At 44.1% G+C, this 17,552-nt stretch overlaps 1 protein-coding gene across 1 annotated transcript in view; it reads right to left on the bottom strand.

Annotated features, from left to right (window-relative positions):
* The window catches only part of NCDN (neurochondrin), a 109,138-nt gene that overhangs the window by 82,247 nt on the left and 9,339 nt on the right, over positions 1-17,552 (bottom strand). The window contains exon 2 of the mRNA XM_078681146.1: positions 2,658-2,779. Coding sequence (XP_078537272.1) covers positions 2,658-2,777 — 120 coding nt within the window. The 5' untranslated portion in view covers positions 2,778-2,779. The remainder of the gene's footprint in view (positions 1-2,657; positions 2,780-17,552) is intronic.

Raw genomic sequence — 17,552 nt, 5'->3', positions numbered from 1 at the left:
ATGAATATATGTATGCCAAACTGGACCTTTTCTGTTGTTTGACATTGTATCCAAGTGGCAGGGTGCTTATACCAGGAGAGCACCAACTCTAATTTTGGTCTTGGAGCCATTTGCTGAGTTGTATATTACATTTCTCTAAACTTCATACGTTTTAGGATGTGCAAATAATTTGGCAAAGACACAGTCATTTTCGGTATAGATTCCTAGAAGTTAGCGGAATCATTCCTTATGACAGTAGGCCTAGCGCTCCTTCAGAGGCCCCTTGCAAAGGAACGCTCTTGCGTTTCTCAGAGAGAATGATAGTGAAGAAGAGAATAAAGGCATGGCTGTTCAAGAAACATACATAGCGTTTGGAATCAATAACTGATCATCATTTTAAGCCGCACAATACGTACAGTAGAAGTAATTTTAATGTTATGATCTAGTACAGTGTTGAAACACCTGTAGAGTAATACAGCACACTTGGTCAGAGCCCAGAAATGATCGTTGTCACAAATATTGCTGTACTCACTGGCAGAGAATGATAACAAAAGTATGTACGTAACATTTCTTGTACCTTAAATGGCACCAAGCACATTTCAAAATCAGCAGTGAGTTACCAGAGTAAGCCATATAGTATTATTCCTCGTGCACTGTACTGTAGGACTTCTGCCAGAACTTATCTGTGTGCCTGTGGTGTATACCCAGATCTCTGTAGCAGGCACCCAACCCAATGAGCTATCATACCGGCTGCTTACCTGTTTACTACTGTGTTTGCTCCAACCCAAGTGCAGGTAATACCTCTTTTTCCTAGCTCTCACCTTTCTTTGAGAAGACCAGGAGGAATGCCAGTGTTTTACCCACAACAGTAAGAAAACACCATCAGCAGAGACAATGGCAGTGCATTAGTAACAACATTTTTCATGGTGGTGTGAGGGCTGGGATACTGGATTGCAGTGGTGAATGGATACAGCATGATTAACCATTTGTTTAATCATAGAAAACATGCAAACATCACGATTGAGGCAACTTTATGGGGCTTCCAGCTGCTAACATAGAAGTCTTGATTTCTCAAAAAAAACACTTAAGAGCACTGTTTTAAACCAAAACGCGAGAACTGAACCGACTCACAAAATATTAAACCCCTTTCATTAATGTAGATCAAATTAGCAGTCGAATTAGGCTAAATTGGCCTTAGTTATATCTTTTAGTCTGACACTTTAGTTTGAGTGGACTTTATTTTTCCACTTTATTCTTTTTGGATACACTTCAGCCATTTCCCATCAGTTCTAGATACTTAGAACATCTTCACAAAAAGGTTTACTCCAACAAAACACAAACATTCAAAAATCACAATTTTCCTTTGCCACTGCTTGGGTATATATGGTTTATTTTGGTTTCTATCACCAACATTTTGAGAAGGAAAAAAATAATTCTGTTTGAAACTACAGTAAGATACAGCTTACTCATTCTGATCATGACCACGAACAGGGAGAGTAAGAGGTAAGATCTCCTTCCCTGTTAGCGGCTTTCTTGGCATGATTTTCATTAATTTCTGGCAATAAAAGCATCATTAGGTTGGATTTTCACTACTTTCAAGTGTTACCTTTGTTACTATTGGCTTGTAAACAAACTGATTTTAGCATAGCATGGACCATAAAAGCCCTACTTGAAAACAAAGATTTAACAATTCTCTGAGTTTTAAACCTACAATTATGGCCAGGAAGACAAACATTGGCAAAAATGATGTATTGGCTTTGCCAATTGTTTTCTTACATCTTGCAGCAGAAGGGTGGGGGTGTGGGGGAACAACAAACCACTGATAGCAGGGGTGATGGGAAACAACAAAGCACGGACATCGGGCAGTGGATTGGGGGAACAACAAAGCAAAGAGAACTGGAGTGGGGTGGGGTGGGGTGGAGAACAAAGTACGGACAGCAAGAGGAGGGTGGGGGTGGTGAACAATGCACGGACAGCCGGAGGGGTGGGAGGGAAACAAACCACAACAGCGGCAGGAGAGTATGTAAGGGAGAGCCACTGCTAATACATGCACTCTTATAGAGTGCACGTAAAAAAAAATGAGTACCTACAGGAATCTTCGGCAAGTGGAAGAACCCTCGCCGTAGATAGAAAGCTGTACTTGGTCCATGCTTCACAGCAGGGTCACACACAAAGCCCCATGAGGAAACCAAGGCTAGGCTCCGGATCAATAAGAAGCAAGGAAACGAGTGACGTCAGAGCTAAGCAATGGTAAGTAATGGGTGGGTTCTAAGTCAATTTTAAGCTTTTTTTTTTGCTTACAAGAGATTCGCAAGCAAAGCACAAGTGAAACTTAACAAGAAAAATAAATAAATAAAAAGCTGTAAATCGGGTTCAAGGCAATTGCTGTCCAACAAATAATTCCCAACACTCTTCCAGTCCTTGCTTGAGTCAACATGTACAAGTAGCTGTAAGAAATTTTTAATTAAGTGATTTTCATTCAGCAGATGGCAGAGCCTGCCCTCCAATACAAGTGTTTTGTGGGCATATCTCATTGATTGATTAAGCAAATAAAAAAGTACTCAATCTGAAATAAGAGGAAATGTATATTCTTGTAACTTTAAGGATCTTTGGTCCTGACAGTGCATTCCAGCTGTCGGAACTATTTTGTTAACAGTAAAATAAACATGAATTTTTACCAGTAGAAGAGCTGCAAACTGCTCGTTGTCATCTTTGGCACTACGCAACACCTCAAGGCAACGCTCCAGGACAGGGTTGCTGGTGTGCTCAGCTGTACCAGGGCCCGTTTCTGATGCCATTGCTGTAAGCCAAAATGCAAAATACAAATACAAATGAGTCAAAATTGGGCAAGAGAAAGGTTAGCAAACTCAGCAATTTTCTAATTTTCGCATTATTTTGCTTGGTTCTGCAATTAAACCGCTGTTTGGTGGAAGGTTTAAAACTATTACTAGTGCTCCTCCTCCTATTGCAACAATATTCAAACTGTGTGTTAGGAATAGATCAAGCCTTATCACATAGTTGGAGAATTTAGAATTTATGGAAAAGAAGAAGAAGTTGACGCTAAGGCGATAGGCGTCTAGTGTGTCACTTGCAGATAGGAGATCCTGGGTCTTTGACCACTACTTATGGGTTAGCACTCGTCCACTTGCACAAGAATGTGCTTAAAGCATTTGCTTATTGGCCGCTAGTTGTGTGCTTTGCTAAAGGAGCTTTATCGCTACACATGTCCTACCGGTCCTTTGCGGTTGTTTTTCCCCTTCCTTTATCCTCGGTTCTGGTTCCCTTTGCTTAGCTAAGCAGTTTTTTGTTGTGCGATACCTTTTCTTCCTTCATCTACAGATACCATATCCCATAGTTTCGACTTGAGCCTGTTTTTTTTGTTTCTTCCTTGTTGATCTATTTTGAAATAACCGTCGCACAGAAAGTGCCCAATGGTGTACAGATCATAACAGCATGGTTATACCATCATGACAATAAAGAATAACATCAATAAAACAACAATAAAACAAGGTACAGAATTCTGAAAAGGAGTAAAATTTCCAGTAGTTAGTGAAAATGTTTGCAGTTAGTATGTTTGGGTACATTCATATTGACAGTAGCTGCAGTAAGCCAAGATTCAGTTTATATCATATGTGTTCAGACTTCGCGTGCTAATGCACTCCACATCCCAATGCTCCAGCACCTTACTCCTTCATCCGCACCCACATGCTCCCCTCAGGCCTCATTTAGGGGATGGTCAAGCAAGTACTTCCTTAATGGTTGCCAAATGTCCCTGGGCGGGAGGTGGGTGGTAATAGTGTGGCATATAGTTCGCACACAGAGTCACAGTGGATCATGTCCCGGAGCCAGGCTCTCACCGCCGTTGCATGTGCTTTTCCCCAGTGTATAGAGATTTGACGCTTTGCAAGGAGCATAGCTATTGAAGTAAATCTCCAGACAGCTTTTGGTAATGGTTTACTTGAGCCTGTTTGTTGGGAATGTCTCCTGTTCTTCCGCAACAAACATAATAATAATAGCGGCAGAAGTATTGGTTAAGTACTGTGCCACCTTTAATCAAGTAAACTTGTCATTTGCAATTCTCGATGCAGATTCATTCCAATACATATTTTGCAAACACCAATCCACATGAATGCGGTTTTTTCCATCCAGTTTGCATTCATTTTCTGAACGTCCGAGAGGGAAGCCGCTAAACATGCCTGCATGCTCTTACATTGGTATGCACAAAAGGGGATCCCAGTGTAATAGATCATTTGCATAGGGGAAAAAACTTAAATCAAAACATTTTTATAAAAGACTATTTAAAGAAGTGAAAGGGCAAGTCAATTACAAACCAATGTTATTTAATCACATTGGTAGAAATAGTTGTTTACAAAAATCAATTTAGCAACATACATCTCAAAATTACTAGAACTGGCGGTGCCCGGGAAAAAGGGAGGAAAGTGTCAGGTAGTTAGTGATGGGTAGGGTGGTTGGGGGGTAGTGACAATAGATCACAAACAACTCTGGTATAGGAGTGCTTTTTATCACCTTGGCTGCTTGAGATGTTCCTCTGCTGTGCTGGGCCATAATAGAAACCACTATAATAGAACACCACAAAACATAGCATAGCATAACAAAACAAAGCATAGGATAGAAAAACTAAACATAGCATAGCATAACAAAACAAAGCATAGGATAGCAAAACAAAACATAGCATAGCATAACAAAACATAGCATAACAAAACATAGCATAGCATAGCAAAACATAGCATAACATAACAAAACATAGCATAACAAAACAAAACACATCACATAGCATAACAAAACATAGCAAAACACAACAAAACGTAGCATAGCAAAACAAAACATATAATAGCATAGCAAAACATAGCATACCAAACAACAAAACATAGCATAGCATAACAAACCACAGCATAACATAACAAATCAACGTATAGGATAGCAAAACATAGCATAACAAAACAAAACATAGGATAGCAAAACAAAACATAGCATAGCATACAGCATCACTCCGCACCACCACAGCATCACTCAGGGGCTCCACAACATCACTATGTGCTACCACAGTACCACTGAACGCCACAGCATCACTCGTTCGCCATCACAACATCACTCAGCGCCACCACAGCATCAATCTGTGCAACCATTCAACAACACCTGGTTCAAATATGTTCTCTCAATGTTTCAAACTTTATTACAATTGTAACAAAAAGATGTTAATATTTCACGACTGTTCTTGGATTTTCGTCACAATAAAATACACTGAACATAATCTTCACAAAAGTTATTTACAAAATGTTAAGCTATTGCCATTATAAATTACAACAACTTTTATTTAAGTATTAATTATTGAAAAAAAATTAAAAACCATTGTTATTTGTAATATAAATACATGTAAGTCACGTAAATACAACACATATTGCATAACAAATGCTATAGGTTTCACATTTGCGAAAGTTAGAACTATTGGCATTGTAAATGACAAAGCTATTAATTTCGCTATTTTCAAAAACAAAACAAATTAAAAAATTGTCATTTACAATACCTATAGCTCAAACTTTCCTAATGCGAGACTTATTGCATTGCAAATGCTTGTATATTAATACTACTGCATAACTTCCTCTGATGGGTCTGTAAAACGTACCTCCCCCCCCCCCCCCCCCCCCCGAAGTTTTGTCCTGAATTTTGTCGTGGTGTCCGACATTTTTTGTCCTGAATTTTGTCCCTTTGTCCTGAATTTTTACACTCATCAGCCTGAATTTGCACCCATGCCAGTTGGTCCCCCTAGCAGCAGCAGCTGCTTCCAGCACGTGCGATTCCCACAGGGTCAGGCGAGGACGTGGTGGGTAGAGTCACACGCGCTGACGAGCAAAGCTTGGAAGACTGCATTGTAAAATAGCGCGGACTGGAGAGCAAAGAGCAGAGAAGAGTTCAGAGTGTCCGTGAACTCACCGTTTCTGGCAACATCCCTAAGGTATTGGCGCTCTTCAATACTGTGGAGGTTTTAGGAAAAAACCTTAGACACGCTGCATGAAACTTCGAGCTATGCTATACATGCCCACCTTAAAGGCACAGTGTACCAAGGAAATGATTGTCAAGTCTTGATTTACCAACCTCTTTTGAATCAGTGATTCTAAGCAAGGTTTAGGAAAAAATGGAAGTTACCTCAATCACACCTCCACCACTTTTCTTAGCCCAACCTGGAGTCCGATCTATAGAGTGGGAGGAATGGGTAAACATCTTTGATAATTATTTGGAAACACTGTATGGACAAGATTTCAGAGCAAGTCGGAAAAAAGGAATCCTGTTAAGTACTGCAGGGAAGGAAAGACAGCATGTTTGTAAAAATGTCCCCCAGCGCTGAATAATGATGGACAACTCAGAGTGTGTACTGTGAAGACAGGAAAAGACAGGAGTCAACATTTGCACAGAGAGCCAATGTTGTGAGAAGAAGATAAAAATGTTATACTCAGCCACAAAGGGTAGGTGAATCAGTGGGTGGTTTCATGACAAGGCTATGTGCACTCACAGTCAAGTGCAAATTTCTAGTGATGATAGAAGAGATGATTAGGGACTGGCTTATTGCACAATGCAGGAGCAAAGAAAGGCAGGAGCGACTATGGGCTGTCAAGGACCCATCTCTAAAAAAAAAAAAAAAAAAGCTATAGAGATTGCTAAAATTGTGAAAAGAATCCGTGTGTTGTATGAAGGAGATGGAGCGAAGAGATAACGGGCGGGGATTAGGAGTGAGTTGCCAGCAGCGGATGGGGTGGAGAGCACCCCCCGTAAATATAAATGGTCACAGGATGTGCAATAGACTTGGGAGTAGCTACCACATTCTGATTCAAAAGTCTGCTTCGCTATTGAGAAGGAACGTAGGCGGTGCGGTCACAAAGAGCACTTTGCCAGGATGTGTAAGGAAAGAAATAAAGGCATGGTGGCAGTGTTGATGAAAGGAACACCTACTGCAGAAAGTAATACCATACCTGATATAGTATTGAATGTATGTGGGGCAATAGTTGAAGAGTAAAGGAAGACTAGCCCCAAGGCAGAATTTACCTTCAGGGAAGAAATGTGGAACTGATGGAGATTCTGGTTTATTGTATACGATCATTCACAAAGTATGTTTCTTTCAGTTTGGCCTGGTTTTCAGTTGTTACCAAAGGACATTAAACCTGGATGTATTAGGGTGAGGAGATAGACCTCATCGGCTAGATGTACTACATTAAGTTTAAGAATAGGAACGTCAAAGGCAAGGTTTAAGTAGCGGAGTCAAAACCACCTATTTTAGGGTGGTTTTACCAATTTGATCTTTACATAAGGATAGCCACACGTGCAGCTGTCCAAGTGATGCTAGTAGAAGACTCGACAGTGAGTGACATACTACAGGGTGTAAAAGAGGTGCTCCGAAAAGAAATGGGGCAGTTGAAGGGTTATGTAAGTGCATGAAATAAAGCGTAAACAAGGAGCTATACCAGAGCAGCATATGGACAGAAGGGTCCTAAGCATGGTTAGGGTGGAAGTAAAAGAAAATACTTGATGGAATGTTGAACAATGGTATTATGAAATGAAAAGAAATACCAGTATTTGTAAAGAGCACAGCGAGAGAGGTGTCCCGGCACTGGGGGCCGTTGGGAAGATTAAGCGAGCTATTGCCCAGAGTCCCATTGTGCCCCGGCGCCAGATATCGAACCATGAACCTTGTGGTCCAGAGTCAGGCACCATGGCCGCTTTGCCACGCCTCTTCCTGTAGAAAGTTCTGCTTGGATCTCTCAAGGAGCCATCATGGAGATACCAAATGGTAAGCTGCATTTCGGTTTGAACCTCGAAAGTCTAAATCAGAATATAGTTACAATTTACCTCTGCCAAATATCAATGAGCTTATCTTATTGCTTCTGGAGGGAAGGTGGTAGTATTTTTCTAAATTGAGCCCAAAGCATGCATACCATCAAATTTATCTCCACGAGTCGTAGAAAGCCTTGATAGCCTCCATAACAAGAAGCATTTGCAATGCAATAGGTCTCGCATTAGAGAAAGTTTCAGTTATTGGCGTTGCAAATGAAAAAGTACTAGTACTGCACATAAAATTACACACATATGACATGCCTGTAAAGAAGCACTAACACTGCATATTAAGTTAGTGCAGGGTTAAGTTGGACAATGGATGCATCCAGAATGGGAGGCATAAGTCATCTTTTTTGTGCGGTGCATATTTCCAATGAAGGTTGACGAGTCTGTTGATTGCCGTCGCACAGCTGGATGCGCTTCGTGATCTATTGGAGGGAGTGTCTGCTTTGCCTGGGGTCACTGGAGAGCAATTTGACTGGTATACTGGCCAATTTTTGTTTTATTGGTCCAGTAGACAATAAGAACGCTGCATGAGCACACTGTGTGATCTGGGCACACTTTACAAATCCTACCCCCCATCCAGTGGCTGAATTGCACACTGTAAAACCTGATAACTGTGCACAATTACGGCGTCCTGCAGGCACACCCTGTGTGATCTTGGGAATTTATCACATCTTTAAGTACTTTTAAATACTTGAGCTCCAGATAAACCTTGGACAAATACTCTCGTGCATTTGCCCTACCCAGGTGTTTGCTGCTGCTTGCATGATAAAAAAAATCATGCCACACACAATTGCAATTTCTGTGCCCCTTCCGCACAAACAGCACTGTCTCCAGAGCCAATGCCGGTGTGTTTCTCTGTTCTCATTGGATGGTGGTTGTCCATTTGGTGTTTGGTGTACTGGGCACATAGCTACAGGACATAATGGAGTGTAAGGGAGGTAACCCTGCCTCTGTTATGTGCACTCCTGCCCAGCCCACCCCCAGGTTTGTAGAGGGCAAAGAGAGCAGACTGCAGTTTTCAGACAACAAGAAACAACTCAGGACAACTCTGGTGATGTGTGTTCCAGCTGGCATGAGATCGGATGTCCGTCTGCTGGCACTTTGGAGTAACATGGAGGGTCAATGTACAGCATATTTTGTCCCACACTGCTTCACAATGAAGTCAATTTGAACACTATTGTGGCTAAACCGCATACCACTGCAGAGTTCGACACGTGGCAGTGCTTTTAATGCATTCTATCTAGTAAATATTTTATCGAAATTTGTAAACAGTGCAGCAGGGGGGGATTGTGTGGTACATTTTTAATTACGTGGGAATAGCCTCAGCATCGCATAAAAACAGTAACCCGATATGACTATCACAACGGCACCCCAAGAGAAGGGCACCTCCCTGGTTGCTCCCCACGACGCAAAAACATTTACCATACAGCACTAAAAGAAACAGAACACTGTCCCAGCCTCGTACTGCACCACGGTGTAACTTGCTACTTACCCGATGGCCCAAAATGTGATTCCACGCCCCGCATACGGAGATGTGCAAATCTAAATATATATGTATATTGGACCCAACAGCTGCCAGAACATGTATACGATGTGCTCTCACGACTGCCTGATGTGGTAAGCACTATGCAAACTTGTTGTGGGAGGACTTCAGCCCTGCGCCGGTGTCCGTTCTAGCTCTGAGCACGGGAGCATAGCTCCCACCTGATGTACTGCTCTGGTTCGGTTTTTTTCTTTAGGTTGTGGGACTTGTAGTCCTGTTTTTTTAATGCAACTGCAGAAGGGGCCCAGGTTGGAGCGGGTCCTTGTGCATTGTCTTGGGACGGACACTTGCCAGGAGGGGTATTTTTTTCTTTAGGTTGTGGGACTTGTAGTCCTGTTTTTTTAATGCAACTGCAGAAGGGGCACAGGTTGGAGCGGGTCCTTGTGCATGGACCTGGGACGGACACTTGCCTGGAGTGGTGTTTTTGGAGGCGGCGAGGGAGCTAGTTGGGCATTGACATGCAGGCGTTGGTTTGACACTTCGTGCTCCATTGGATTAGGGGTATTCCGTCTGTTGTCTGGGGTGCTGTGCAGAATGTTCCACGGGGCAGAGGGGTAGCGAATGTGGCTGTGCCTCCGAAGCTGGGTGTGCACCCTCCCCCCCTAGGTTATAATGAGCAAAGGGAGCGGACACGTATGCCTACGGTGGTGCGAGCGACCCCGTAGGAGGCATTGTGTTAAAAACAAGAACAGGGTTTGCATGTAAACAGCACCTGTGATTAGCAACAAAAAAAGAAAAATCAACTTGTTCTTGTGTAATGTAATAGTGCTCGTGTACAGCGCTTCAATACCTTTGTGTCCAGTGTGGCCATGACGTGCTTCTAGTCCACGCTGCTGCTGCGACGCCCCTTGCGGTGCCTCCTTTACTGATAGTGTCGTCAAGCCTATGTCGAGCTGGCGCTGGGGTGCCTCGAGCTGCTGCAGCAGGCCCTGACGTCTTTCGTCCACCTCGTGTCCCGACGAGGGGATGCATTGCTGACGAGCCTACCAAAGCCATTGCAGACAATGGCTGTGGCCGCGCGCTTTAGGAGACTCGTGCTGTGAACGTGAAAGTGTGGGAGAGCGCGAGAAGAGACGCGCGCGTTCACAGCGCATGTCTCCTAAAGCGCGCGGTCACAGCCATTGTCTGCAATGGCTTTGGTAAGCTTGTGCACATCTCATGTCCCACTTTGCTAGCTACACAGCGACAATAGTCTCGCTAGCGTGCAGCGCATGGCGCTGTATCGCTAGGCGAGACCTAATAAAAAGGCACTTATCAGTTCACAAGTTTGTTGTTTGGGTTGTCTAGCGGTGCTTGTGTCTTCCAGAGAATGGTTCATGAGGTGTTTAGGGGTTTGGAAAACATATTTTTTTTCAAGATGACATATTGGTGTATAGTGACAGTGTGGAAAGCCATAATAAGGCTTTGAAGGAGGTGTTGGGCAGACTTTCGGACTTAGGTCTAACATTGCGCAAAGAGAAATGTGCATTCCAGGTAACAGAGTACTTAGGACACACCTTATCTTTGCATGGGGTTAAACCAAAGAAAGATTTATTTGCAGCAATAAAATTAGCACCCATACCTCAGGGTAAGGACCAAATGCAGTCATTCCTGGGATTGATCGACTATTATTTAAAGTTTGTCCACAATCTTGCAAGCAAGACCGAATGTTTAAAAGTGTTGATAAGGAAAGGAGTTAAATACTTGTGGGGCGTCGAACAATAAAAATGTTTAGATAACATTAAAGAAGAGATTTCTAATGTCGCTATTCTTGTTCCCTTTGACACCAACAAAAGGCCAATTTTCACAGTGGATGTCAGTGCCACTGGTATCAGTGCATGACACAGCGGCGAAAACACTGTTGTACGTCACTACTCTGTGATTGAAAAGGAGACATTAGCAGCAGCATGGGGTATGGAATATTTTAGAACATATGTGTGGGGACATCAGATAACGCTCCAAACTGACCACAAGCTACTAATGGAAATGTTATCCCTGGGTAGTTCAGGTAAAGAGTCGGCAAGGCTGGCTTCATAGTTGCAGGAGTACTGTTTTACAGTTGAATACATACCGGGCTGGAGGAACATCCAAGCCGACTGCCTGTCAACTGTATCATTGGAATGGAAGTGTGTGGATGAGGAAGGTGTGGGTAGGAGTGGTAGCCAGTGTGGAGGATGCCATTCACTGGTGTTGTGGAGCAGTTAGTAAGTCCAAGTGGTCATGTGCAATCAAAAATGATGACGTTTTGAAGGCAGTACAGGAAATGATCAGGGGAGGGGGAAGGAGAAAGTGTGCTGCCTAATGTCGAGGCCCTTCAGTAAAGTGTTGGATGAGTGGTCATTGGTTGCTGACAAGGTGGTAATGCGTGGGGAAAAGATTGTGCTCCCTATTGGTGTTCGGAAGCGGTTACTTGAAATAGCTAATGAGGGGCATCTAGGGCAAACCGTTACGAAGAAAAGGGCAAGGATGGAGTTTTGGTGGCCAGGAATGGACAACGATATAGTGGCATGGGTGGAGCAGTGTAATGAGTGTATGGAATGCAAGAAGAGGTTGAAATTGGGCTCCCAAGCTGCACTAGGCAGCATTCAGGGCCCAGGTAAAATGTGGCTCAGTGTGTTTCTTGACTTTATTGGTCCTGTCTCTGGTGTTAACCGGGCGGAGAAATTTGCAATGGTGTTGAAAGATGATCACTCAAGGTGGTTGATTGTAAAATGTATCCTGGAAATATATACTAAGATCACAATAAGTGTACTATGTGATGGTTTTGGGAATGAGAGTTTTCCTGTTGTCGTTATTACAGACAATAGAACCAGAGGAGTAGTCACAAATTAAAATTACCCCCCACTTTGAAAAAGTTTGGCATGACCTTGAGTGAATGAACATGGGAAATGTGCAAGCGCAAATTTACCTAGGAAGTTCGATGTTGTGAGCTTTGTTCAGTATAAATATTGAAGAATTTAGAAAAAAGATTTTCGTTTTACAGGCATTTTTTGGAGAGTCTATAAAAAATAAAAATAAAGGCTTTGTTCACAGAGTCGACCTTCCACAGAGTTTTTTTTGGGTTCCTTCCAAGAAGGTAGAGCTGCCTATAACTTTAAAACAGCTAAATGGTCCATCTAACCAATTTACCCAGATTACACATCTAATCTGCTTTCATCCACTCTGGAGCTCATATTTCAGCTTTTCCAAGTTATAAACGGAGCAACCAGTGCATATGAAATTATTATTTGTAAGACCAATCTTTGAAGACAAATATCTTGCATTATTTCATAATTTAAAGCAGAAAGCTGCTGAAGGGGAATTCGGCCATTCACAAACTGTTATTTTCAGGTAACAGGTTAGCACAGCTCATCAGATAGCTCTTATCCATTCAACTTCAACAGCAAGATCAGGAAGAAGAAAAATTACTATTCTGTGTAATTCGGTCTCATATGTGAAGGGTTACAGATTTGGGTTGTAGCAGTAAATTTAGTAATGCCAATAACTTTAGTTTTGTTTTATTCCAAACGATAGAGGAGAAAATATTGAACAAATGAGTGGCACTAACATTCAGTGTCGATGCCGAGTGGCATGTAATGTGGCAAGTGAAAGCGAGCCTCTGCTGCACTCCTCACTAACATAGGCAGTCATTAAAGGCCCTCTGGAGAAAGATTTTTTTTTTTAACAGGCTTTATTATCGACTGCAACATGAGCATGAGAAAAAATCCAGATCAATTAGGAACACCTCCAGTCATTTTCAATTTTTTCCCCAATCTCAGATCAATCAAAAGCAGCGAATTATAATCACTGTACATGTACAGTACGAATTAACTACTGTCCATATAAACAGCATATCGCAGTTGCCCCCCCCCAGCTGATCAGTGCAGGACCATTCAATGTACAATCCGATTGTTGTAAACCACGAGGTGTATGAGGGTAAATGTGTCTCACTGGGTCCTTAGCCAATAAAGCTGGGGAGAGGTCCATTGCCTCTAGGGCGATCAGCATAGCTTCCCACTCCAGTGCTATAGGTTGTTTACGTAGTCCCCTCTCTTCCTCCCTACGAAGGGCCGCCCCGTCCGCTCTACCCCACTGCAGTAAGTCAGCCTGCCACATTGGTACTGAGGGGGGTCTGGGGGACTTCCACTTCATGGTGATAGCCCTAATGGCCAAAACATATGATAAGTCTGTACATTTTTATCCATCTTTCTGACTCCCGGAGCGGCGTCTTAACCCCAATAAGCAGGATAAGGCCTCAGTAGGGGCTGGCAATTGTGTTAGGGTGTTGAGAACTCGGCAGATCTCACTCCAGTAATCGCGGAAGCGTGGGCAGAACCATATCATATGGATAAAGTCTGCTTCGTCCTCCCCGCAGCAAGGGCAGCAGTGAGAAGAATCCGGAAACATAAGATGTATTCTCTTAGGGGTAAGATATGCTCTGTGGAGTACCATTGTTTGAATAAATGTAAGCCCGACGTTACGCGACACCCTTTTGGGAAGTTCCAGTATAGTCTACCACGCTCTATCTGCAATTTCTGTGGTTGTATCATCAGCCCATCGAATTCTCAGGGCCACAAGCGGGATCGCTGCATGTGTCCTTATTCCGGTATAAAGCCAGCGGACCAAATGTCCTTTCGGTCCCATGTAATATAATAGGTGCACTAGTTCGTGTTGTGTGGGTTTAATTTGTTGTGGTGCCCAGGTGGTCCTAATGTAATGCGCTACCATTGCATGTAACAGGTATAAGCGAGGTGGAGCGCCCGTGATCTGCATGAATGTATCGTGGTCTAGGAGCATCTCATCTCCAAAGAAAGAACCAACATCTTCCACCCCACTATCTATCCAGTCCTGGAGTCTAGTTTGTGTGAGTCTGCCCTGTGGTGTGGGTATGCCCAACAAGGGGATATTCACCGTATATGGTGGGGCCACCGACGTGTAGGAAAGAGCTTTCCTCCAACAAGTCAAGGCACATTTCAGCAGGGGAGGACAGTCTGGGGGAATCCTAGCTTTAGGCAACAATAGGGAGTGGAGTTCTCCACGTCCAAGTCTTTCAGGCGTAAATCCAATCTCATGCATGTTCCGACCCGCAGTCCAATAGGAGAGCCATTGGAGCTGGCTAGCATAATAATAATAGCCCCGAAAATCCGGGGCCCCCAGTCCACCTGCTTTCGTTCCCAACTGGAGTTTCCGGAGGCTCAAACGTTTCCGGCCCGTCCCCCATATGAGATTGATCAAAATGGTATCTAACGTATTAAAAATGGACTGAGGCAAATCTACCGGTATATTCACAAAGTAGTAGAGAAGGCGAGGGAGCACCACCATTTTTAAGATGGCTATGCGTCCCATCGCTGACAGGGGCAAAGAGGTCCAGAACCCCACACTGCCCCGAAGTCTAGTTATTGCCCATTGGATGTTCCCGTCAATCTGATCTGCAGGCGATCTGTACACCTGAATTCCTAGGTATTTAAACGTGTCAGGGGCCACCGACATACGATGAGCGCCAAACTGTATGTGAGTGTAGTGAGGTGTCTCTTGGAAGAAAAAAAGTCTAGTGATTTTACAGGGTTTATCGCCAGTCCTGATATCTGCTCGAATGTGTCGAGTACCTCCGGCATCAGATCGTGATTAGCTGTGAGGTCCCGGACATATAGTAAAATATCGTCCGCGTATATGGATATAAGGTGGTGTGTGCCATGAACTGGTATGACCAAGCGGTCAGCCATACCACGAAGGGATAGTGCCAGGGGTTCGAGGGCAAGAACAAATAAACAACGGGGACAAGGGGCATCCCTGGTCCCTCTGGAGAAAGATGTTCTGCTTGTGTATTACAGCTTCTGTAAAGCAGTGGTGCTTCAGTCACTGGGCGGTGCGATCATAACTGGGTGGTCTACCACCGATAGAATTGCGCAATTGTGCCCTTCACTAACGTAGAAGTCACAGTAGGAGCTCCCCAGCCCCCGATTAAGCTGGGAGAGCGGGGACCTCACAGCGCCACTGAATGGAACTCTATTGGCGCCTCAGGAGATGAGAGTTTTTAGGTGCATGTGGAATAAGCCTTGGTATAATCCCTCGGCCAAAAGAATGGTTGCGAGGGCAAATCGTACGATCAAAGGTGCTTTGGAATTAGCTTTAGTAAACAATCTAGACATTGAGGAGGTGGTCTCTGATTTGGTGTGGGCGTATCACAACATAGAGAATGCGGCCACCAAATAAATTCCCTTTTACGATATGAGAGGGTGAAACTTCTTCCATCGCGGGTAAGGGATTTGATTGTAGGATAAGGTGTGAAAGCAAGTGTTGATGTTTCAGTGGAAGAAAAGATTGGTTCAAAGTGCGTTTTGGTCGCATTAAGAGGGGCTTAAGTAAGTTTTGGTGGCCCTTTCACGTCAGAGAGGTGCATCATTGGCATGTAGCCCTAGTCAATTGAGAGAGGTGGAACTTCTGCAGAGTGGCGAAGTATTATCCTTTTTAAAGTGAGGGAGGTAAATGGGTATCTTTACAGCCTCTGATTTTATTGAAGCAATGTTTAACCCTCCAAATGAAATGTTCTGCTTTAAATTGTTTTATTATTTTAAATGTTTCATGCCGTTATATTGACAAATTGATACTATGTATTTTTCTTCGGAATTTTATTGCTTTTTTCATTTCTAATGTTTGTTATAATCATTATGTGGACCTCAATTGAGTTCCGTTATCATAAATAAACTTTTTTTTTTTTGGGGGTTCAAATCTGCTTTATTGCATAAGACGAAGTGCAGTACACAGCTTGTTTTGCCCACAACCCGGAGGCCGGCAGCAGGATGGAATGGTCAATACACAGCCTTGTAGCCGGCATCCCGGGGGCCCGGCGGCGTGTCATACATGCATGGTAAACTTGTTCGGCAGCTGGTGGTGTAGGATGAGCAAGGATGAGCAGCAGTTGAACAGAGTTTTTTGCGAGAGAAGATTCTCTCCTTTTTGTCGAAAGTCAAAAACAGTAACAGAAACACCCAAACTAGGTAACAACGAAGAGGCAGTTCTCGACTGTGTGGTAGGATAGTTGATAGTGTTCTGGCGTGGCGATCCAGGCAGGCAGAGGTGTGTATGAAATCTCATGTCCAGGATGCCTGACCTAACATAAAGTAGACCAATATTGGCCGGTTGTAGGAGGGTGTAGGAAGCCCTGGAGTGCCGCCCGCTAAAGATGTAAGTGCGTGAAGTGAGTATGGGATAGAGTAGGCATGTACAGAGAGAGGGGAGTGATGTGCAGGCCAAAGCAGGACAGTCTGTAATGTCAGTGACTGCCCAGGGGTACAGGGGAGCACGGACGAGGGAATCCGGTTAGCCCAGTCGTAATTTCAGGCTAGGACCAGAACAGAGCTTGGGGTCCTAAGTTATGACAAGCTGACTTTCCGACTGAGCGCTGTCGTCCGGGCGTGTGAGCAGATAGTGCACAAGCGGTTCCCAGACGTCACTGGGACGACACGAGGGAGGCAGCAATTCAGCAAAAGTAGTATGCTGATCTTGGCAGTATATCAAGTCTGTGAGCCAGTCCTTGAATTTGGGCGCCCTTCCTCTGCCCCACCGGCACGCGACACGCCGCTTGGCCAAGAGCAAGGCAGGGTCAATGAATTTCCTGCAACCCCTAGGCATCTGCATCGTATACCCGAGGAGGGCCATCAAGGGGTCCGCAGGGACCACCTCCCCCACCATCTCAGCAAGAGCCTCCGTCACTTGCCGCCAGTAGCGAGCAATCTGGGGACATTCCCACGCCAGATGAAGAAAGTCGGCATGGGCAGCACGACAGCGCTCACATCGGTCATCATCCGCCAGCCCAAATCTACGTTTCCGCACCGGCGTGTAGTACACTCGTTGAAGGAATTTATAGTGGATAATTTTCAACCTGCTACTGGCAGAGATGCGGGCAGTGAGCGCGCAGCAGTAGTGCCATTGGTCGTCCGACACATCAGTCGCAAGTTCAGCAGACCAACGCAGTCGAGCAGTGGAGTCTGGGTCTGGAGCAGCACTGCGGATCTGACGGTAGAGTCCAGAGACCAGGTGTGCCCCGTCCTGTGATCCTAATAGGAAGTGTAGTGGAGGCAGGGCCTCGGGCTCATCAGGATAATCGGGTAAGATGTCTTTCATCCCTGCACGCAAACGAATATAATAAAAGAGCTCAAGGGGAGTACGCTCGTGTGTTTTAAAAAACAGGTCCGCCGACTTGAAGTGACCCTCATGAAAC

The sequence above is a fragment of the Lissotriton helveticus genome, chromosome 3_1, assembly GCF_964261635.1.
Source record: "Lissotriton helveticus chromosome 3_1, aLisHel1.1, whole genome shotgun sequence".
NCBI lineage: Eukaryota > Metazoa > Chordata > Amphibia > Caudata > Salamandridae > Lissotriton > Lissotriton helveticus.
The sequence above is the reverse complement of the archived record's forward strand: the minus strand, read 5'-3'. Positions and strand labels throughout refer to the sequence as shown.